The following is a 24067-nucleotide window of genomic DNA, read 5'->3' as shown; positions in this document are numbered from 1 at the left end:
CAGGATTGGGATCATACGGAGGATTGTTGGGGGGAGGTCCGCAGGACTGGATTCATGGTTCGAAATCGCGGTCGCGGGTAACGTCGCGGGTGTTGCAGGTCGTGGGAGACGCGGGTGTTATGTAACGGGAAGCGGGCGTAACAGTTGTGAATTTTTTTCATGCATGCACAACCATGCCAAAATCGAAAAATAAGCATGAAATCCATTAATACATGATTTTTAATGAATTTTGAAGGCTTTCATTCAACCTACAAATGCTTTTTAATTGGCATTATGATTTTTATATTAATTTTAGTACGCTGTTTACAAAAAAAAGCATATTTTTTTATAGTTTACATTACTTTAATGAGTAAAAAGATGTAGAAATGTAAGAATCAATTAATTAAAGTCATAAAGTTACTAAAAATGAATCAATAGACTCAATACTCAATATACACATTATACATGCATGAATTTAAAAAGTGATTAATATCAAATATCAATAAATAGTTGAAAATACATTAATACAATATTACAAATTTATAACATAGCACATGTCACCACCAAAAAGAATGACGTGGAGGGTCTTCATAATTTGCGTCTGTATCTTGAGATTGGGATGGGAAATTATCTCCCCATCCTTGTGGAAATACACAGTTGAATAAACCAAAGTTTGCGTCATTTCGTTGTTGCTCTTGAAAATGTATTGGTGATGAAAATCCTCCTGAATAATATCCATAAGTTGGGGCAGGGGCTGGCTCTGGGTAGTGTGTAGAAGAAGATTCACTAGATCCTTAGATTCCTGATCCACTAGGATAAAAATGTGAGTCACGAGATGCATAATGTGGATATGCTGGATGAGATCCATATGATTGTAATGATGTACCATCTAAACCAAAGTCTCCAAAATTACGAACCACACCATATGAATCTTCAGTAGAATCAACAAGGTCACCACGAGCACTCCTTCTCCTGGGTTGTGAAGATTGGTTCCCTAGAGGAATACTTAAGTCATAATTTTCAGGTATGTCATGTAGTCCATAAGGATCAGAAGGATGTATATCCCTTGCAAATGATGTCCCTGTGTCATATCCATAATTATATTTTATGCCGCCGCCTCCACCACCACCACTGCCACCCCCCCAACTCCAGCTCCAGCACCACTATCACCATCATCATCACTTGGTGGGATCAAACCAAGATTGTCATCACTTTGTGTACGTTCAGGGCTTGAACTTGAATCATCATGCGCGTTTATTGGTGGTTGATCACCTCCTTCTGTAGTACCACCAACTTCTTCATTTAACCAATTTGAATTGTTCTAACCGTCGAGTAGTGGTGTCTCTCTCTCCTCTAACTATTGACTTAAAGGATCATCTTCTTCAAAAATGTAGTCCAAATTGATAGGATTGAAACCCTTTTCAATTTCTTGTTGGCTTTTTCTCATTGTACGTCTTAACTTTAACCTCATGTTGTAATGTACGAAAACAAGTTTTTGTAGTCTCATGTACTTTAATCTATTTCTTGTTTTCGTATGGATGAGGCTAAAGGTGCTCCAATTACGCTCACAGTTCGAAGCTAATGTGGTCTGGCTAAGAACTCTGATTGCTATTCTTTGGAGCTCAGGAGCACATAAGCCATAATGAATCCACCATTCAGCTGCATGAATAATTAAAAAGAGTTTTATGTTAGTATAGCGTATATTTCAAAAGTCAAATTTGAACATAAAAAGGGAAAATAGAGTCATTCATCCATTATTTAGCTATATAGCCATATTTACCAGGATTTGTTTGTTTCACTGCCCTTTGAGCCAACGGGGTTCCAAAAGTCTCCTGCCTATCTCGATATAGCAACAACTAAAAAAGAATGATTGTGAAATATAATTAATTAATTAGATGTATTAATAATTATTCTTGAAAGTATTACAGAATACTAGAACAATTCATTATTCAATTTAATGGAACCAATACTTACTTGATTAATAGCCCGAATTTGAGTATCTATATCGGGTACCAACTTGGTTATCACTTTTTTAACCTCATTCATGACTTATCTAGCAACTTCAGGAGAAGGTGGAGCACCATAAAGAAATTGTGGGTTCAAAAAATACCCTACAGTTAAATTTAGAAACATATTAATCAATAGTTTTGTAATGCAACTATGCATAATTTAAAAGTTAAAAAAATAAGAAATTGTATTTGATTTACACTTACCAGCAGCGTGCAAATCTTGGTGCAACTGAAAACTCCACCAGTTGTCAATAATTTTCCAATAGTCTTTGTAAAACCGGCAATCTTTTTGAATGATCAACTTCGCCCTATCAATTGCCTCGTATATGAAGCCCATGGTTGGTTTTTCATCACCATCAACCAATTTAAGAACTTTCACTCAGGGTTCTTGCACTTTAATTATATTAGAGGCTTTTTGCCAAAACTCTTTGTCTAAGATAATTTTCTTTGAATTATATGCTGGGTTTGATTTTGCCATCCCAAACCTTGAGTTTTTCCAAGCATTAGATGTAAACATTTCCCTTAATGCTTGTTTATGCCTGACAATTGTCTCCAAAGCAATGAAATTTGTGGCAAATCGAGTGATGGCAAGGCGAAGTAACTCTCTATTATTTGTGAATTTCTTCATGAAATTCACTGTCCATGTGTGGTTGTAAATAAATGAGGTTATTGTTCTTACATCTTCAAAGCCCTTCTTCACGTTACTTTTCTTACCAATATCTTCAAGAATAAGGTCTATGCAATGAGCTGCACATGCTGTCCAATAGAGGTTGGACCTCTTCTGCATTAATAATTTTCCTCCTGCCTTCATTACAGCTTCATTATTAGTCACTACTTGGACAACATTCTCCTCTCCAATTTCTTCAACCACCTCGTCCATTAATCTGAAATGAAATTATAGATTCAATAATTACTACTATTTAATTAAGAACATGCAAGTTTATAATACTATTTGCATATACAATTAAAATTAGAAAATTACCTGAAATAATATTCAGCTGTTCTGTTTGGCACATCAGAGGCATCAACTGATTTATGAAACACAGTGCTTCTATCGCAATAAACTAAAAAGTTCATAATGTGTTTTCTAGTTGGTCCTGACCAACCATCACACATAAGGGTTACACCTCTCTCCTTCCAAATTCCAGCAAAAGAAGTTATATAATTTTTCATATCTTGATACTATTGCTCCAAATAGATTTCAGATATCTCATAGGGTGATGGACCCTTCATCCCCTTTCCAACCTCTACAGCAATATCAAGCATAGGCTGCATAAATGGATAGTCAGATACATTTGCTGGAATCCGATTATAAATTAGGAATTTTTCAACTGCTTTTCCTAATTTACTTCTTAAACCTTTCAGTAACTTAGTGTTGATTTTTGGTTGTTTCGCACTCTTGCTTCTTTCTAAAATAGGATCCATTGCCTTTAGTCTAGCTTCAGGGGCATCAGGATTGATCTATTGTCATCCACTACCTCCAGCTTCTTGACCACTATAAGATCAAGCTCCTGCTCTATTGAAACCGCTGGTAGCACCATTGCCAGAGCCACCTCCCTCTTCATAAATATTACCCCCTCTAGATGTTCTTGCTTGAAATCTTTGTCTCTCTTCCCATTGTTGCTGTGATCGTATGCTTTCTTGTCGAGCAAATTTCATACTTTCTTCTTCCAAGTCTTCTTCATCGCTCAAATTCTCAAAATCTCCTCAAATTTGGGCTTCTGCTTCTTCTTGCCTTTTTTGTTTATCTCTTTTCTTCTTAGTATACTGTTGTAGATGTTTCATCATTTATTCTCTGACTTGTGTGGTCACATTTAAGCATCTAGCTACTTGACCTTTTTTATGTGCCAAGTGTTGTTTCAAGCGTGTAATGCCTCCTTTAATTATCTTCCCATATAACTTACACATAATAACATATCTATCACCGTCCACCGCAGTATCAAAATGCCATCCAATACCCTCACTAGGTAAGTTCTCATTTCCTCTATCACGTGACATATTGATAGACTTAATTTGATGATCTCTACACAAAACATTGAGAAAATACAAAGTTACAACTTTTCTAAAAAAATGACAGGAATAATATTATGATTAGTAATTTAGTAAATATTAAATAATAAGTACTAAATAGTCCTTCTAATTTTAAATACTTATTATGTAAAAATAAAATATAATATTCGAATAAAAATAATAAGTAATGTTTAATTTATTTTAATATTTAAATAAACAAAATTATAAAATATTAGATATTTTATTACAAAAAAATATATTCCTTTATCTTTAAAAAGATATTTTCATTATTTTTTATAACTTGATTTTATTTTCATTTATAACTATAAGAAATTAACATTGTAATTTTAAAGGTGGAAAAGACTTGCTCTACTTTCATATACATCACAACATCACTAATAGAGATCTGTACAGTACAAATTGACTATTTAATTTTTTAAAATAAAATTTTTTTACAAATTTCAGTAGTAAACTAGTAATTAGTAAAAATCTGAATTATTAATATATTAACTATTAGGTTAAAATTTTTTTATTAAGTTATCAATTTTTACTTTATTTGATAACTAAAAACAAAAAATAGATCATGTAACGATTTACTTTACCTAATTTTAAATTTAAGGTCAAAATGATGTTTTAAAACTTAAAAAATATTTATAAATAGGAAATATGTGATGGAACTAGATTTTCCTAATTACCTTTCAAAAAATATAAGACAATTAGAATATTTATAAATTAAGAAAATTTTATTTTACATAATTATTATTGTTTTCTAATTTTTTACCCTATTAAATTACTCTTTCTTTTTTAATTCAATTTAACAAACATAATTTACACAAATTATAGTTAAAAAAAAAAACCATAATAAAAAGTTTAAGATGTGGGTGTTGAGTGTTGACTGAAATTTTAAAGCTTATCTCATACGCCGAGATTAATTTTTTACTCTATTAAATTACTCTTTTTTTTAAATTCAATTTAACAAACATAATTTACAACAAATTATAATTAAAATAAAAATAAAAATAAAAAGTTTAAGATGTGGCCATGTGGGTGTTGAGTGTTGACTGAAATTTTAAAGCTTATCTCATACGCTGAGATGAGCAGAGGCTAGAGAGTCTGAGACCGAGAGAGGGGAGGGGACTCGAAGGACTAGAGGAGCCTCGAAACCTTGAAGCTTTGTGCGACGACTGGCGGAGGGCTGGCTGGTGGCGGTGAGTGCGACGATTGGCGGAGGCTGGCGAAGTGCTATTGATGACTCCAAGCTCCGTGCGACGACTGGCAGAGGGCTGGCTGGTGGCGGCGAGTGCGACGACTGGCGGATGAAGCTGCCTTTGGCCACTCTCAAGCTTCGAAGAACTTAGTTAGGATCAGGATTCAGGAAGGCTAGACGAAAGCTGCGAAGATGAGTAGATTAGCTCAGGCTTCGAAGGAGTGAAGGCGTGAAGCCTTCTTATAGCTTAGGCAGCTTGGCCAACAAAATTTCAAGGTAAGTGTTTTTGCTCTTTGAATATTAGATTTAGGTAGATTGAATGGCAGATGGGTGGTTGGGACTCAGGAAAGGGGGAAAGGAACGCTGCGTAGCAGAAAGGAGATTCTGCAAGTTGTTGGCATGTAACGGTCCGTAACGGACCGTTACGGAGTGTAACGTTGGGGTAACGGCCGTTATGAACCGTTACGGCTGTGAATTTTTTTCGAACCGCATTTTCGGCCTGTATCGGTTTCAGAGCCCTTGATTTACGTTACGTATCGGCCGTTACACTACGTAATGGCCGTTATTTAAAACCATGACTGGATTGTAGAATCGGATTGAGGATTGTAAGATTCTACTTACAAATGAAAATTAAAAATCAATGTATGTGGAATTTTATGACAATTCTTAAGACTATAAGCTTTGTTTATAATCAAAACAAAATTAAAATTCAGGAGTCATGGTGAAAAGTTAGAAATGAGATATTAGAGTCAATCATCAATCTCCAATCTTCATATTTTCAAAACAAAATCAGAAATTCAGATTTTTTTCATATTTTCAGACCTTAAGAACAAGGATGAAAAGAAGAGATTTCAAGTCTCAACTCTCAACAAGAAGGAATAAGAGTTTCATAAGATTTCAAGTCTCAAGAAGAAAATATAAGAGTTTCAGAAGGATGCCCTGCTGCTGCTGAAACATGTAGAGAGGCAGAAAGAAGAGATAGGCCTATTCATAGAAGATAGCTCTGTCAAAGCCTGAAGGAGATCTGCTTTTCAGCTTCAGGTTCTGCTGCTGTTGAAGGAGATGAGGGCTTTAACTGGAGATGACTGCTGCTTCTGAAGGCTCTCCTGCTGCTGCTGAAGGACCTGAAGGAGCTCTGTGACGACTGGTGCTGCTCCTGAAGGCTCTCTTGCTGACTGCTGAGTGTCGAAGGACCTGAAGGAGTCTCTAGATTGTTGTTGCCCGATATAAGTCCCTAATTTTTGCCCTAAAATTTGAAGGCTTTGGGCCAAATGGGCCAAAAGAGCAGAGAAAGACCTATTTGGGAGCTTTAGAAATTCATAGTGGGACCTTAATTTATAAAGCCCAAGCCCTTAAAATTCAATTTCAGCTCATGAAGCAGACTCGTACGATCCCATTACGATTCTACGGTTCTATACAATCCTGCTGGGATCCTGAATTCTGTTTTGGGACTATAGGATCATATGATCCTACGATCCAGATCGGGAGTTTGACAACCAATGTAGAGAGGTGGAGGAGTTGTCTTCCTTGTTGAAGTTATTGAGAACTTGCTGTCCTTCCATTGGTGTGGATAGATATTTGTGCTCTTTAGACTCTGGGATATACTCTTGCAAAAATTTTTGTGACTACTTGATTAATGCTAATATTTTATTTCCACTACATAGAATTATTTGGAAGACCCAAACTTAGAATTATTTGGAAGGCCCAAACTTCTCTTGAACATCAAGGCTTTTATTTGGTTGGTTGTTCTTAGTAGAGTTAAACACCAACAATCTGTTGCAGAGTAGGAGACCTTAAAAGGAACTTTCTCCTAATATATGTTTTCTTTGTCTTGATAGTTCCGAAGCAGCGTCTCATTTGTTTTTGCACACTGCTCGTTTTTTTGGAATATGTGGAATAAGCTTTTTGGGTCTTCTGGGAGAAAATAGATTTGTCTGGAGTCGATGGAGGATTTGTTGGCTAGTTCTTTTGCTGTTTTTGGTAAAAAGAAGGATACTCATGCTTTGTGTATGTGTACGGCTCTTGCAGTCCTGTGGGGTTTATGGATTGAATGAAATGCTCATATATTTATAAAAAAAAAAAAAGCTGAATCTATCTTTGTTACGGGAGAATATTCATTATTTGGCCTCGCTTTGGTGTGCTTCTGCTTGTTGTTTTAAAGGAGTGAGGTTTTCTGATATCCAACAGGATTGGTTGGCATTGTTAGTTTGATTGTTTGAGTTTTGTTTTATGTTTTTTGTCTTCTTTCTTCTGTCGAGCTTTTCTTGTTCTCCTTCTTGTACACTCATTCCTTTTCTAATAAATTCATCTTGTTTTGCTATATATTATACAAAAAAAAAAAACTAGCACAGAATTATGGGTGATGCAATATCTCATGTTTTTGGCTGAAATAAGGTAGGCTCTTATACACTGAAAAAGGTTTGTGGAGGGAAACTCAGATAGCAGGTTAAGGCATTCTAGATACTGATTATCAGAAAAGAGAAAAAGAATTATTTATCAGGAAAGGGAAAAAAATCTTTGTTACTCATCTGCTTGTTATCTTTTTGTGCCACAATCGTTGTCGAGTCACTCAAATCTGCTTTGGAAACTGCTGTTTGTGTATCTTCTGGAGTCATTCTAAAGAACTTGGGACATGGAAATGGCAATAGTTTGCTATGCTTATTGTTGGAATTTGTAATGAAATATGGGAAACCCCAGAGAGAACAAAAAAAGAAAACCGAAAAGTATAAAGAACGGCACAAGATAATCATTTTGGCCTAAGAAGCCAGCAGAAAATGTTTATCGTGCTGAATATCTGAAAAGCACAAAAGCACGTCCCCTTGAAGTTTCCATTACCCACACACCATAGAAAAGCCAGAAAATGAATCTTCTCCTTCACCAACAAAAATGATAACTTCTCCCCTTAAGATATAAGTGAGTTATGTTACTTTCACAAGCCCCAAAAAATTGAAAATAAAGCACAATTCCATAGCACTTTTCCTTCCTTCTTCCTACTAAACCCAACAAAAGATATTGCCAAAACCTCCTCCACTGTCCCTGGACAAACCCAACTTTCTCCAGAATAGTTGAATAGCTTGTTCCAAACCTTTCATGCAAAATCACAATGCAGGAAAAAACGTAGAGCAGATTCTGAGCAATCAAAACATGGCGCATGTATATCTGGATAGAGAGCCTTTAAAAGGCTCCTAATGTGCAGTAAGTTATTAGTATTTATCCTATTAAGCACAACCAAAATAGAAAACTTCGAGTTTAGGGGGTAATTTTGGCCTTCGAAATAGTTTTGTAGAGTGGAAAGAGAAAATCGGTGCTAACCGAGAATTCACAAAAAGATTTGCAAGAGCAAAGCCCCAAGGGATCCAACAACCAGGATGAACTATCAGCTTCTGAGGATAAACAATTATTAACAGAACCAACAATGAAGATAACTCATTTGTTTCCCCATCATCCAAGATCTCCTAAAATGAAAATCCCAAGAAGGAAAAGGACCATCCGGATCTACACTAAGAGAACAAATGGGGTCATTTTTTCTTGAGATAAAATGAAATAGGTGAGGAAAAGATGTGGACAAAACAACATTCCCAAATTAAAGGTCTTTTCTAAAATGGATATTATGCCCCTGTGCCGAACAAAAATTTAGTATAGTGAATAAAGCGTGGGTAAATCTGGGAAAGAGCTTTTCACGGACATTCTGAAGAAAATCTAGAACCTCCCACCCATTCCCGTCAAGTCCAAACTTGCATTTAATAAATTTATGCTCCAAGGAAGAATCGTCTAGGGGGAACCACCTAAATCATTAGGCCAAGGGAGCCGTATTTTTAGACACCAAATTTCCAAGATACAAATGTCTCTCATGTTTAGACCTATAGACTACCTCCCATCTCACCAAATGATCCCTAAAACATCCTACCCCTGACCGGAGAAGTTCTCTCATAATTCTCTCAATCTTACTAGCAACACCCACTGGAATTTTGAAATAGAAATAAAGTACAACAGGATACTAGAAAGACCAACCTAAATTATAGTGATCTTGCCTCCCAAAGAGAAAAAGAGCATCCTTCCTCCCACCTAGATGCTTGGACACTCTCTTAACCATTGGATCCCAAAAACTAACTGATCTAGGATTACCCCCCAAAGGAACCCCTGATAGGAGAGCAGTCACTCCAACTCAGAGCATCCTACCTCGAAAGATAACTCCCTAACACGCTGATGTAGGTCAAGAAGCAAGGCCTTGGGAAGATCCTTGTTAGAGTATACTTAAGAAGAATTGGATCGATGATTGTTGGGTCTAATTAGTAGTTTACTATGTGTTTAGTATTAATTAGTATATATGATTATGTGTATTTGGGGGGGTTTTTTGTGATATTGTGTAATTTAGGGGTTTGTTTATAGTTTCATGTAATGTTGGGGTATATGTGTAATTTTATGTCTTAGAGACTTTCTTATAAATAATGTGTGAAATCCATGTTGTAGACAGTTGATGTTGAATTTGAATTGAGTTGCGAACCTAAATTCCCCTTGGTATCTCCTCTCTCCTCCCTTCCCCATCCTTACCCTCTCTATTTCTTTTAATCCCCCCCCCCCCCCCCCCCCCCAAATGGCAGCAGAACCTTGATACTTCCTCTGCTTCATTTGGTATGAGAGCCCAACTTTGATCTCCATTCTTCCATTTCAATCCCCCCATCTTCCCCTTCTCTCTTCTCAGACCCTGTTTTTCTCTCTTTCTTCTCTTCTTCTAATTCTCTCCAAATTCTCTTGATTCTCTTATTCTTCTTCTACTTCTCTATTTGAACAATTTTCGAATTCCATATGTGCCCCCAGATTTTGAAACCCTAATTTCCTGGAAATTTCATCACCATCCGATTAGCTATGAAGCCCCACGCACCACTTGAAATTCTCCAGCCGCTGACCCCTTCAAAATCCACCCTTGCCAGAGTTGTTTTGACACACCACCACATCCATTTGACTCAACACCCTTCGATCTACCACCTCCTAGAAAAGCATCACTAGAGAATCATCGTTGGCGTTACGCACCCCACATGCTGGCAACCATGAGTGGGATTCTGCCAGACTCCGCTCCTCCTGCCATAATTTGTTACGAAACACTAGAAATTGGCACTGCTAGCATCAAAAATCAGTTTTTATTCCTGCATTTTGTGAAATTTTTGAAGTGCATTTGTTTCTATGCAGCACTACTATCAAAACTACATGTGAATTGAAGAAGGCTCTTGAGAAATTAGGAGTCAAATTTGTGGTTTTGCATGATTAGATTGAGAATTGAGGGCAAATTGTGTTAGGGCTGTTGGTGATGGAAAGCTGTAGTATATAAAGGTATAAATTCTGCAACATGGTGACAAATTATAGGAAAAAGGAATGCTATTTGCCAAACTTTGGGTACAATTTCAAGCTTTTCAACACCTTTCTCAAACATGGAGAAAGGTTTGCAGGATCATCATTAATGGAAGATGTCCAATGAATGTGGTTTCCATAAATGGGGTCACTCGAATGCAGCTTCATCTGGAACCTCACCTAGAGCCTTATGTGATATCTTGTGTTGATTACCATAAATGTTTGTGAAAGATGTTTGGTTCCTATCCAAATGGGTGAATATTTGGCTAATGTTTGGTGCGATATCATACGTATGAAGATTGGCCATATACTCTCCTTGGTTCTCTTTGGTTGGATGATTTGGGTGTAACTAAACGACAGCGAAGATGTGTCTTCCACTATAATGGTAAGAAGATCATCTTGAATCCCGCGCTACCAACCAACCAAAACAAAGAATTTGCTTGAGTTATTCAACTTGAAGACACTAATAGCAAGGCAATTAATGTGTTTGAAGACATCTAAAGTCTTTCAAACATTCTTATTGTCGAGTTTGTCGTTCCTGATGTGTTCATTGATGCTAATTCTCAACTCAAGTGTATGGTGCTGCCAATGGAACATGGTTTCTTGTCTCATTTAAGCAATGACTTTTAAAGAGGTCAAGTTTGCTTCTTACTTTTGAGCGTCCAACATTTCAAACTTCAAGACCAAATTTTTTTTGAGGGAGCGTTGATGTAGGACAATAAGCAAGGCCTCGGGAAGATCCTTATTGGAGAATACTTAGAAGAATTGGATTGATGATTGTTAGGTTTAGTTAGTAGTTTATTATGTGTTTAGTATTAATTAGTATATGATTATGTGCATTTGGGGATTGTTGTAATATTTGTGCAATTTAGGGCTTTGTTTGTAGTTTCATGTAATGATAGGGGGATATGTGTAATTTCATGTCTTAAGATTTTTTATAAATAGCGTGAAAGTCACATCGTAGACAGTTGTTAAATTTGAATTGAGTTGTGAATGTGAATTCCCCTTGGTATCTTCTCTCTTCTCCCGTCCCCTTCCTTCCTCTCTTATATTTCTTCTAAGTTCTCCCATGGCTGCAAAACCTTGATGCTGCCTTTGCATCACACACTCTGCAGGCACGTTAATTGCTGTGATGCTAGTATTCCTCGTATTAATCTTAAGCCTCAAAATCCTTTCAAAAATATGGATAAGCCCCAATATATTAAAAAAAAAAAGGTCCTATGATCCTCCAATAAAAAGATAGTATCATCATCAAACTGAAAGTATGAAACCGTAATTTCCTCCTTCCCCACTCCCAAACCTTTCACTAAACCTCCATTCACTGCATTATAAACCATTCTACTTAAAACATCTTCTACTAAAATGAACCAAGATTTAGGCTCACCATTCACTGTGATTGAGTAATTCTTATCAGACATGCAGCCTTTCATCCATCTCCGCTCTCTCTCTTCAAATCCCTTCCTCATAAAAATATCATCCAGAAAGCTCCAACTCAACTCACTGTCGTAAGCCTTTTTGAAATCCAACTTAAAAATGAGCCTCTTCTTTTTCAATAGACCTACTTTTCTTGGGCACCAAAAAGCAATAAAGGTAGAATTAAAAGTCCCATTCCCATAAAATTAATTGAAAACCTTCAAGTCATTCTTCACTACCTGCCAACAATCTTGATACAAAAGCTAAACTAAAACCATCAAGCCTAGGAGCTTTATCCCTTTCCATCCCGAAAACTGTAGACTTAACTTCCTCTTTCTCAAAAGGTCTCTCTAGCTTGGCTATTTTGTAAACAGACAAAGGATCCCACTCCAAATATTAGTCAAATTTTATATATTATGTTCTATATTAGTAATTAATTATTTCTATTTATTCTAAAGATTATTAATTAAAATAATTTACTTTTAGCATTAGCACCATTAAGATTATTAGACCATAGTTTTTTTAGCATTAGTATGTTCTAAATCAAACGTGCCTTTTAAATAGTGTTGGAGTATTTAAGCCTATTTATAGATGTGAATGAGCTTTATTTTTCTCTTTAAAAAACAAGTGATGCGGACAAGTTTTTACCTTACTTCCCTTTTCATTCCTGTCTTTCCCTTCACAAACCACTACTCACAAGGCATGCTGGCTGTGCAGCAGGTTAGCAGCACTCTACATTTGTCCCACATCGACTGAATATGAAAGTTTCCAGCCATCTTCTCCTTATAGAAAGACAGTTTGGACCACATACACACTATCAGTCCAGGCGTCAGCATCATTGCCTGCTTTAGATTGGGCTTGGGCTTTTATTTGATAGGGAAATTTTTTATTTCCCTATGTCCCAATCTAATTCTGAATGCTTTCGAGTTCAAATATTTATAGTCGATGGCAAAACCAAACCAAACCGGTAAACTGTCGGTAACTAATTTGATTGAGCTGTGGTTATCGGTTTAATATTGGTTTTGAATTTTTTAAAACCTAATGTTTCAGTTCGGTTATCGGTTTAGGGTGATATTGAACTGTATAGAACCGATTACATCCCTTAATCCCCTATCCACCTATAATCAAATTTTTTTTAATTTTCCCACTAGCTATCCTATGGAAAGATCTAAAATTACTATCACTATCTCTTACCCATTTAAACTTCATCTTTTGCCTCCAACTTCTAATTTCTTTAATATTGGCTCTTCCAATTAATTCTTCAAGGAAACCCTTCTTGCCTCCTCTTCCCTTAAAAGAATGGTGCTTTCTTCCTTTCTATTTATCTATTCCAATTCTCCTAAAATATTAATCTTTTAAAACCATATCTTTCCAAACACCTCCATGTTCCACTCTTTCAATTTTTCTTTTTGCCTCTTCAATTTCTTCATAAATCTAAACCCCTTCCAACCTCTTTTCACATCCTCACTCCAAGAATTCCTTACCAAATCTAGGAGCCATGGTGTAACCACATATAATCAAACCTAGAAGGAGTGGGACCCCAAGGTACCTTCCTTGATTCCAATAAGATAGGAAAATGAGGAGAGATTAGGAAACTCTTCCCACTTGTTGGTGAATAAGAACTTGTCAATTCTACTAGTCACCTCCCTAGCTCCACCCACGTACCACATAAAATTAGCATTTCCCAAAGGAAGATCCTTGAAATCACACTCCCTAATAGCCAAATCAAACTTCGACACAGTTGCAGCAATCCTGTCGCCCCTCCTCTTTCCCTGAGAAAACCTCATTTCATTAAAATCGCGGCCCATAATCCACCTAGAGCAAGGTCCAGAAACAAAATAAAGCTCATCCCAAAAAGAGCCCCTAGGAGCAGGACTTGAAAGACCATACATGGAGAAAACCCACCATTGACCCCTATCTTCTAGCAAAACAAAATGAGCCCTGTGGGGGGGGGGGGGGGGGGTGGGGGGAATCACTAGACTATCCACTCTGGTAATAGAACAAGTATCCCACAACATGAGGATTCCACCTACCAACCCTCGAGAGGGTACAGAAACCCAACTGTTACAGCACCTTGTCCAAACCCATCTAACAACCTCCTCGTCAACTAAATCAGGCTTAGTCTCTTGGATTAAAACAATATTGGGAGAATTCCTAAGCAAAACCTCCCTAATCAAACTTCTCTTCCTAACATCCCCTAGACCCCTAAAATTTCAACTTATAATCTTCATAATCTAACACATTTTCTCCCTTTCCTGGTACCCTTTCCAGAAGAAACCAAATTCTTTAATTCTTTTTGCACCTTCTTCTTTTTCCACTCATAAGTTTTTGGACTCACCCCCAACTTAACCTTGGCCCTAGCAGGATTCACTAATTTCAAAGCCATGTCATCAGGAGCTCGTTTGGGCTGCCATAGCCCCTCTCACTGTCCCTAGACCAAAACTGGAAGCACTTCCATTGGCTGATCCCTCCTTGTTCCATAAAGCATCAAAAGGAAAATAGGACTGAACAAGAAGAGGAAGAATACCTTCCAGGTTCTGGAGAATTCAAATCGCCTAATAGATTGGCTACCTCTTCATCATTCCCCTTCCCAAAATTGGAATTTGGAAGGAATTGCAAGAGCTTCCACCTTATTAAGAATAGGCTGAGGGATTGGGGTTAAAGACCCCTCTTCAATCAATGCTATACTCTGGTCTGAATTGTGCTTAATAGAATCTTCTAACCCTTGCCTAGTGTCAGAGGACAATAGAGAACTCTCTTCTCCTATATGCTGAATTTTCTCCCTTTCATTTAACAAAGACGTCTTGAAAGTTCTCCCGTTTGTGTTCTCCTTCCATACCTACCTCTCCTCTTAACTGGTCAAACTAGCAAGCTGTATCAGAATCGCAAAAGCTGCTTAGGTCATCTTCTAAATCTGAGCTTTCCTTGTCATCACTAATCTCCTCCCCTTTTGTTTCTTTGATTTTCTGCTAAATACTGAGCCAATATTGAGACTACTCTCTGCTCCCTTGCTGCTACATGGGTCAATTTTCGAATGGGTAGTGCCATATTTCTGCTGTGTCAAGCTAATTTCCTGTTAATATTTTATGTCCCTTTTCGGAAGGTTTACATCTCTGAACTTTCTAGCCCCTTTAGCTTTATCACCTTTTCTCGGCTCCATCTTCAAAAAATGATCTTTGAGAAGATCAATCTTATTTTTCTGTATTAAATTCTTCTTGTATTTTTTATTGAAACTGCCTTCTTCTAAGCTAATTTCCGTTAGAGACACTCTAGTCTGTACCAAATTCCTGCACCGAGTACCTTCATCTCTATAGTCTCCAGTACTCATTCGCTCTGGGTTACCAAGCTTATGTGCTTTTCTTCTGTGGAAGGCCCCTTACCCTGTTGAGCTGGACTTAGCCCATTTCCCCCCTTTTCTTTAATGCCCCATTTAGTGACTGTTCTGAAAGGATCATTAGTGATAGGCCCAAACCTCCCACTCCAAGCCCAAATTATATTTTTGTAACAGGTTGAAAAACTAAACTAGGAAGGGAAGTTAAATCCTGATAACATGAGATTCCGAATTGCTGCTTCTTGATTTTCTCCTCCCCATCACCAGTGCATTACTGACAAACTCTACAAAAGCGTGCTTCACTGTCTCGAACCACAGCTTTGCTTCATCGCCAGCCTCTCATGGCATATAAGGTTCAAGGATGCACACTCTGTGCATCTGATTGTGAAGTCTTTGCCATGTTTAATCAAGAGCTTCGAATAAGCTTCTCCACCTTTGCAGTTCTTTCTCTCAGGGATGCACAGAACATAACATTTTCCCCTTATGGATCCCTTCTCTAGATGAAGAAATCTCCTCTTAACATTGGGATGCAGCTTGATCGATACCTATGAGCCTTTGCCTTTAAGATACAATCCTCACCAATTGGCTCATCGCTCCTCAATTCCCTATGCAGGTCTTAATGATCCAGAGGAATTCCACTCTCTTCAATAAAATTTGAGAAAACTTTCTTCTGACGAACTCTGAAAAAGTCCCAGGTCTCAATGTGATTTGCATAGAAGACCTTTCATTCCACACTAGCAGAGGAATGTCTTCCCCATGTGAATGCCTTCCTTGAATTGCCACCTGAATCTCCTCCCACTAGTTCTGACATATTCTGGAGTCCAAAGGGTGAATGGTGTTTGGCGAGAAGACTGATAAGTGCATTGAAGGTAGTCACAGGTGAAGGTCGAATGATCCATGATTGCCAAGGAGGACATGCCAATGGGAGATGTGAGTGACTGATGCTCAAGTTTTCGGGTGGCCAAAAGAAATTTCTGGAAGCAGAAGAGAAATAGGTTTGAAGGCTGTGGTTTTGTTGATATTTAGGTTTGGTTTTTGGGTTTGGGTATCAATGAAGGGAGGTCTCATGCAGTAGGATTTAGGAGAAGCAGAGGAGAAGATTTCTGCTATTCTCGCTGTCTTGGAGGAGTCGAGAGGAGAGCGTTGTGAACCCTCTTGTGCAAAGCTCTTCCCTTTCCTTTTGTTCATAACATGAATTCTGAATCCATGTTATGTCTTTTCTGATGGATGACTATACTATGTCATTACAATAAGGATTTTATTATCAAATTTCAAATATTAATTGTAAATTCTATTTTGCATTTTATCTTGCTGTCTGCTATGGATGCATTGACCATTCAACATGTAGCTTGTCTTTGTGAAGGAAGCTCCATTGGTGGCTTTTAACATGATGGATATATTATGGTTTTGTGTTATTTGGTTGAATTTCAATTTGTATTGTTCTACTTTTGTCTTACTGGCGTAACTAGAATGGCTTTCCTGAACTATTTGATGCATTTTTTCTTGGAACCAAAATTGGGATTGATTTGAGTAACAGAGTCCATTTATTGATCTTTATTTGCTTGTTTTGCTATGCAGTGATGCCAATTGTCCAGAAGTGGGTAAAGGGACCTATGTGGGTACATTTTCTTATTGGTGTAAGATTCCTACTTCATTCACTTTCTTTGGATTCTCTGTTTGCATTTGTTAAATTGGTAATTTTCATATGGAAACCTGTGTATCTGCCCATAGAAGCAACATTTGTTGTGAGTGACTGTAATCTTCTGTTTATTTCTTAGGCAGGCAATATCTGATATTTTATGTGATTTTAAAATTTATTTATTTTCTGTTGCAAACAATGATGTCATGCAACTAAAATGATGGAGAAGAAGAAAGAAAAATCTAGCAATTACTAGGCAAACCCAGTCTGCCATAGAACTGTAGAAGTAAAATACTGTCAGACAAGGCAGGAACTAGTGTCTGTTAAGAAGAGTAGAACCATAGAAAAATATTCTGAAATTCTAATCCCTCTTTGCCTTGGTGTATATGATTCATTCTCATGTTTATAGTTGTACTTCTAGATTCTTGTTCTTGTATCACTGTTTTGATTCTTTTTCCCCTATATTTTTTGCTGGGCCTGGATGCTATCTATTTGGTTTAGATTATTGCATTTTTTCTTGGAGGATTTCTTATCCTTCTTTCTAATAGATTTGTCTTATTATAAAAATAAAGATATTATTAAAATCCAGGCTGAACAAGGGTCACCTGCTGTTTATACTTTTCTGTCATTTTTCTCTCTCAAATGAAGATTCTTGTTGAAATTTCTTTTTGTGTGCAGGCACCACCTGTGATAGTATTCTCCTCAGCATGTGCAGGGTTGGCAGGTTAGAGATTTATCTTCAAGCATAATTTGTGTTGGCTTACACTTCCTGTCACACTTTGTTTACATGGAGTTTGATGAAATTGCTTGTTGAACTAAATGAAAACATTTAGAAAAGCTCTTTGTACATGAAATGTGTTCCTTTTTGTAACTGCATCCCTTTGTCATTTCCTAGACAAAGTTTGTAGCTAAACTAGCCATACGTATAACCTGTGGTGACTGTAGTTCAATATTACGTGATCAGTCCAAGCCAGAGAATTCTTTTAAAAAATCTAGGCACAATTACAGGTGGCATTCAAGCCGTGATTCTTGTTAATAAGGTAGAATTCATTATGGTTTAGTAGATCTATTTTTTCTTAAATATTTTCTTGTAACTATGGTCAATGTTGATAGAGGATGCAAGTTAAGTCCAAACGCCACATATAAAAATTTTAGAAAAACATTTAAGAGATGGGGTTTTTTTTTTTTTAAATAATGAGGGTGTAAATGGCCAACATTCAAGTTGTGCAACATTGCCTCAGTGGCACCATGAAGGTCACCTTGTCTATACCCTTTGAGGCGCTAGTCCCATTGCCTCTTTGTGCCTCACGCCTAAACGTGCCCTAGGTGCACCTAAGTCTCTTTGATGCTGCATAGGACTCCAGGTAAAGGATATTTTAAAAAATTAAAAAATTAAAAAGGGTGGGTGTAAATGGTCAACGAGGCGCGCCTCTCAACTCATTGCACATCACATTGCCTCAGTGCAGATCATGAAGGTTGCCTTGCCTCATACCCTTTGAGTTGCTAGTCTTGCTGCCCCTTTGCATCTCATGTTTGGGTGCATACTAGGTGTGCCTTTGACTACTATGGAAAGATTAGATGGGAACCTATTCCTTTTAGATTTGAAAATATGTGGCTTGATCATAGGTCTGAGTAAAATGCAGCAATACCCTCTGAGTTTTTTGAATATAAAACTCCACTCCTTCACGTATTGAAAACTATCTAAAAACCCCTTGAGATTTAATTTTTTTGACGAAGTGAGCCTTCTGTTAGTCAATAGTTAGTCTACCGTTAATTGTATGTAAAAAAAATGAGTTCTGTCATTAATAAAATGTCGACCCCCCGCGGGCGGCCCAAAAGCAATCATAATAGGAAATGACATCAATTTAATAAATTAAGTTGAGAAAATCAGTCAATATTTTTGGTTTTGGGACAAGTAGGTTCAAGGGATGAGGGAATTAAGTACTGCTATGTATACTATTTGGTATAGTATACGTAAGATTTGAAATGAGTTGAATTTGTTATTCAAGTATATCTATTTCTTGATGTAGTCCACGTCCACATGGTCGTGCACACAGGGACAAAAGGGGATTTTTTATTTTTAAAATACATATAAATAAAGATATAAAAAATTTAGCCCCTGCAATTTGAAAACTTAAAGTTAGATGTATAAATATAAAAATTTTTTTTTAAAATTGATTGGGCTTCATAAGTTTCCCTGGAAACCTTACCACCGACTCGCAACTTTCCACTCATTTCTCCACACCCTCTGCCCTCCATGGCTGCCAGGCCATGCCATTGGGAATGAATAAGCGTTAATTTGATCAGTTACTTTCTAGTTTCTGCTTAACCTCTTGATTCTTTCAATTGAGTTTCCTCCATTTATGAATTGACATGGTAGCTTTATGTTTTTGGTCCCTTCCAATATGAAATTCTAGCTTCCTCCTAATAATATAATCCTAATAATATGCACGCGTGTTATTGTGTTTGTTAGCACATTAACACCATAAGTGGAATTTTTACTCTTTAGATGATTTAGTTTTCTGTCTTGCAATTACCCCACCTTCAGAATTCTGTAGTTTTGAGATGGGTCTGTTCTTTAAACGCCATACAAAACAAAACAAAGCAGAAAGGTTGTATTTGAATCTGTTGTCCAAATTTCATTTGTTATGGTTCAGTTTCAATTATCTTTGTAGTTGTTCCCTATCTTCATATGCTCCTGAATTCAATGTTTTAATCTTGACCCAAAGCAGACATCCATGGAGAACTGATTGGAAAGGTACACCTCGTTATGGTGAAACCTTGGGGTTTTCATTTTTCATCTGAAGATTAGTTTGTGTAGGATGTTTAAATGGTCATCTCAGAGAAAATGTAGCCCCAGTGCCAACGTTGCCCTGCTGATGTTTATTAATGTGTTAATAGCTTTGATATGCGAACCAAGACCCTCTGATGGAAACAGAGCACGTGCTTTCCTACCTACGGACATTTTTGTGTCTGGTGATGGGTCTTGGCAATGGAATATTCTAAGTTTTATTCTTTGGTAGTTCCTAATAAAACTGAGTGATTGCTTGCTTTGGGTTGCAACAGGTGGTGCTGTTCCAGCGCTAGCCCAACTTGCCTCCTCATCTTACCACGCGGCGGTTTCTTCTCCTTCCATGCCACCTCCCTCCGACATGCACAAAGCCAGAACTTCCTCTGCTCACTAATGAAATGCAATAGCTCCTGGGCATGAGACAGAGAGAGAGTAGCGGTGCTGTTGATGGTAGATGAAGTTCAATTTACTAGTCACTTTAATTTTCAAATCTCTTTGAGATCATTATATTATTTTATTTTATTATCAAATGTAGCTTCTCTTTTTTTTTTTTTTTTTTTTTATAAAGGTGTGTATGGGCTATTTGAGGAGCTATTATTCCAACAAAAAAAGAAAAAGAAAATCTGCCATCACCTTGCTTTCCCATCTTTTGGTGCCCCTTGCTATTATTGAAAATGTAGAATCAGGAGAGAGATGGAATTCATAAACATGTGCATGAGTTCAAAGAGTAAATTTAAGTTGAGAAAATCAGTTAGTATTTTTAAATTTGGGACAAGTAGGTTCAAGAAATGAGGGAATTAAGGATATCCACTAGAAGAACTAATCCAATTCATACTGAGGTATTGTAAAATGTAACGTTTTTGTTCTTGACCTAACAGTGAAGAGGGGCAAATATAATGGGTAGGATAATCGGTAAGATTGATAAAGTAACAATTAATGTAAAAATAACTAGTTGGCCTTGTTAGAAATGGTGTAATCCCTAGAAGGGGGTGAATTGAAGATTTAAAAACTATTTGACTAATTAGATCATTTAGCCGATTCATCACAGTTCATATTTTATTCATAATACAAACGTGTATGTAAGTTAATAAAACGATAAATGTAGACATACACGTGTAGCATATCTTATTTAAATAAAAGTGTGCATTCAAGTAATTAGAACTATGAATAAATAGGCATATACATGCTGAATTTAAAGTGCATAAATTAAATGAGATAAGGAAAGAACGACACACGATATTTGTTATCGAGGTTTGGCCAAACCAACTTACGCCTCCGCTTTGAGCATATCTTTCAAGGATTATACTATCCCTACTTACTTAAATGAGCGGAGTAGAAGCCATTTATATCATCTTCTTTGGGGCGAGGAAAATTCCAGTCCAATTTTCGGGTTGAATCGAACCAGTCTAATTTATGAGACTGAGACTTTCCTGTTCAATTCCGAGTTGAATCCAACCGACACATGAAAAATATTTTTGTACATATAAACATGCTTCTTAAAACAAACAAAGATGTATACAATAAAACTAATAAAATATGCACTCTGTAAAGATATGAAATAATGCTCTAGGAGTAAGGGTGCTTTCAAAATAATTTTTGTAATATTTGAATATGACATGTATAATGAGGACCTCAAAAATTTAGACCCTAAATCAAATGTTTCTCTGAAAATATTTGCAATAAGATATAGGAGAGTCTAGAGTTTTACTTTCAAAAGCTTTGCACACAAAAAACAAAATGCAAGCATTTAAAATTATATGTGCAAATCAAAATGAATGCCCAAATGAAAATATACTCTCTTGTAAAGATGGTTTTCAAAGAATAATGAAGAGAGTTGAAAAATATAAAAGATTTGCCCCAATAAAAGAGATTTTGCATTAAAAACGGTTTGGGAAAACTTTGATTAACAAAATAATTCGAGAGGATTTGAGAGTTAATCAAAGTTGCTAATTAAACAAATGAAAGGGGTATTTATAGAGTTTCTAAAAAATGACCGTCGGGACATAAATGGTATTATTAAAAAAGTTTAATTAAATTTTTACCCTAATTACCGCAGTTAAATCTGGGCAACCCGAAAGTTTCGGTCGCCCGAACCTTAGGTTTGGTCGCCTAAACAGACAGATGAAAAAGGAATTTTTCAAGTTTTGGTGCCCAAGATCGTGCTCGTGTGGCTGAGCCAAGGTGATTTTCTAAACGCTCGAGGTTCGGTCTCCTGGTTCTAAGTTCGGTTTGCCGAACTTCAAAGTTCAGTCGCCTAAGGTAATTTTGAACGTAAAGTTCGGGCGCCCAGGAAAGGTGAAAAAGTCAGTACTATACGTTCGGTCAACCAAGGACATTTAGTTTATTTTGATTCGGTCGCCCGACCCAAGTCAACCTTTCTGACTTTTCAACCATTTGATCGAACGAGGCGTTTTGAACATCAATGTTCGGTCGCCCAAAATCCTTTCAAACTTAAGTCCTGTTTTTTAGTAAAAAGTTACGTGCAGGGACTTAGGGTCTATCTGAGCTAAGGCTATTTAACTTAGCCTAAAAACCTGGCGTTGGTCGATCGAAGTTAGCTCTGAGGTCTGTCTATGGTTCTATCTGAACATTAAGACATATCATGCAGGATGTATGCAATTATTACAGAACAAAATAAAAAAATTAAATGCATATACAACTGAAAACATGTCTTGTTTTTTTTTTTTTTTTCTTCTTCTTCTACTTCTTTTGCTCTTCCGTCTTCATGAAATATGCCAAATGATGTATTTTTTGAGCTCCGTCTGGTTTCCATCTCAGACCTCTTATGTGTATGTTAAATTATAACTTATTCAACCACTAAAAATACAGATAAGTAACTTGCGATTTGTTATTATCAAAGTGTTTTGGATTTGTCAACTTTGAGAATGCAGATGATGCTGCAAAGGCTGTAGAGGCTCTAAATGGGAAAAGAATTGAGGACAAGGCGTGGTATGTTGGAAAAGCCTAGAAGAAAGCAGAAAGAGAAGTTGAACTGAAAGAAAGATTTGAGCAGACTATGAAGGAGGCAGTAGACAAATTCCAAGGGGTGAATTTGTATATTAAGAACTTGGATGACAGCATTGGGGACGAGAAGCTCAAGGAATTGTTTTCAGAGTATGGAACAATTACATCATGCAAGGTTATGCGAGACCCCAATGGAATAAGCAGAGGTTCAGGATTTGTTGCTTTCTCAACTCCTGAAGAAGCATCTCGGGCTCTTTCTGAGATGAAAGGGAAAATGGTTGTAAGCAAACCCCTTTATGTTGCTCCCGCACAGCGGAAAGAAGAAAGAAGAGCAAGGTTGCAGGCACAATTTTCACAAATGAGACCAGTTGCAATGGGACCATCAGTTGCTCCTCGCATGCCTATGTACCACCCTCCTGGTGCCCCCGGTCTTGGACAACAAATATTTTATGGGCAAGCTCCCCCAGCTATAATTCCTCCTCAAGCTGGATTTGGTTACCAACAGCAACTTGTTCCTGGAATGAGGCCTGGTGGGGCTCCAATGCCAAATTTCTTTGTCCCACTTGTCCAGCAGGGTCAGCAAGGCCAGCGGCCAGAGGGAAGACGGGGAGCAGGTCCGGTGCAACAAAATCAGCAGCCAATGCCAATGATGCAACAGCAGATGCTGCCAAGGGAGACGTGTCTGTCGCTACCCACCTGGTCGCAACATGCCAGATGTTCCAATGCCAGGTGTTGCTGGAGGCATGATGTCTGGTCCATATGACATGGGCGGCATGCCTATGCGAGATGCTGCAGTGGGACAGCCGATGCCTATTCCAGCACTGGCTACGGCACTTGCAAACGCAACACCTGAACAGCAGAGGACGATGCTGGGTGAAAGTTTGTACCCTCTAGTGGATCAGCTGGAGCATGAGATGGCGGCCAAGGTAACGGGCATGCTTCTGGAGACGGACCAGACTGAGGTGTTGCATCTGCTCGAGTCGCCTGATGCTCTGAAGGCCAAAGTTGCAGAGGCCATAGAGGTCCTGAAGAATGTTGCTCAGCAGCAGCAGGCCAAAAGCCCAGCTGATCAACTGGCCTCGCTGTCTCTGAATGACAACCTTGTTTCTTGAGTATGTGTTCTGATATTATTGAAGGCAAAGCTGATCTTGGCAGGAAGCAGATTTGGGATAATACTTTTCTGAGTTGTTTTAGTGTTACAGGATTGTTGAGTTTGGAGAATATTTGCTTATTTTAGTGTTACAGGATTATTTAGTTTGGAAAATATTTGCTTGCTTTGGATTTTAGTGATGACATTAGGGTTGCTTTAAGATTTGATACTATGTTATTTGCTTTTTCTGGTTAAAAAAAAAAAAAAAAAACCAGGGATTGGACTCAA

At 37.3% G+C, this 24067-nt stretch overlaps 1 protein-coding gene and 1 pseudogene across 1 annotated transcript in view; both read left to right on the top strand.

The window, feature by feature from the left end:
• The window catches only part of LOC131159406 (uncharacterized), a 31396-nt gene extending 11026 nt beyond the window's left edge, over positions 1 to 20370 (top strand). The window contains exons 4-6 of the mRNA XM_058114289.1: positions 16874 to 16932; positions 17613 to 17658; positions 20001 to 20370. Coding sequence (XP_057970272.1) covers positions 16874 to 16932; positions 17613 to 17658; positions 20001 to 20119 — 224 coding nt within the window. The 3' untranslated portion in view covers positions 20120 to 20370. The remainder of the gene's footprint in view (positions 1 to 16873; positions 16933 to 17612; positions 17659 to 20000) is intronic.
• Positions 20371 to 22581: 2211 nt separating this feature from the next.
• Positions 22582 to 24003, top strand: LOC131159405 (polyadenylate-binding protein 8-like; annotated as a pseudogene).
• The last annotated feature ends 64 nt before the right edge of the window (positions 24004 to 24067 follow it).

This window comes from Malania oleifera, chromosome 7 (genome assembly GCF_029873635.1).
Source record: "Malania oleifera isolate guangnan ecotype guangnan chromosome 7, ASM2987363v1, whole genome shotgun sequence".
NCBI classification, from domain to species: Eukaryota; Viridiplantae; Streptophyta; class Magnoliopsida; order Santalales; family Ximeniaceae; genus Malania; species Malania oleifera.
The sequence above is the reverse complement of the archived record's forward strand: the minus strand, read 5'-3'. Positions and strand labels throughout refer to the sequence as shown.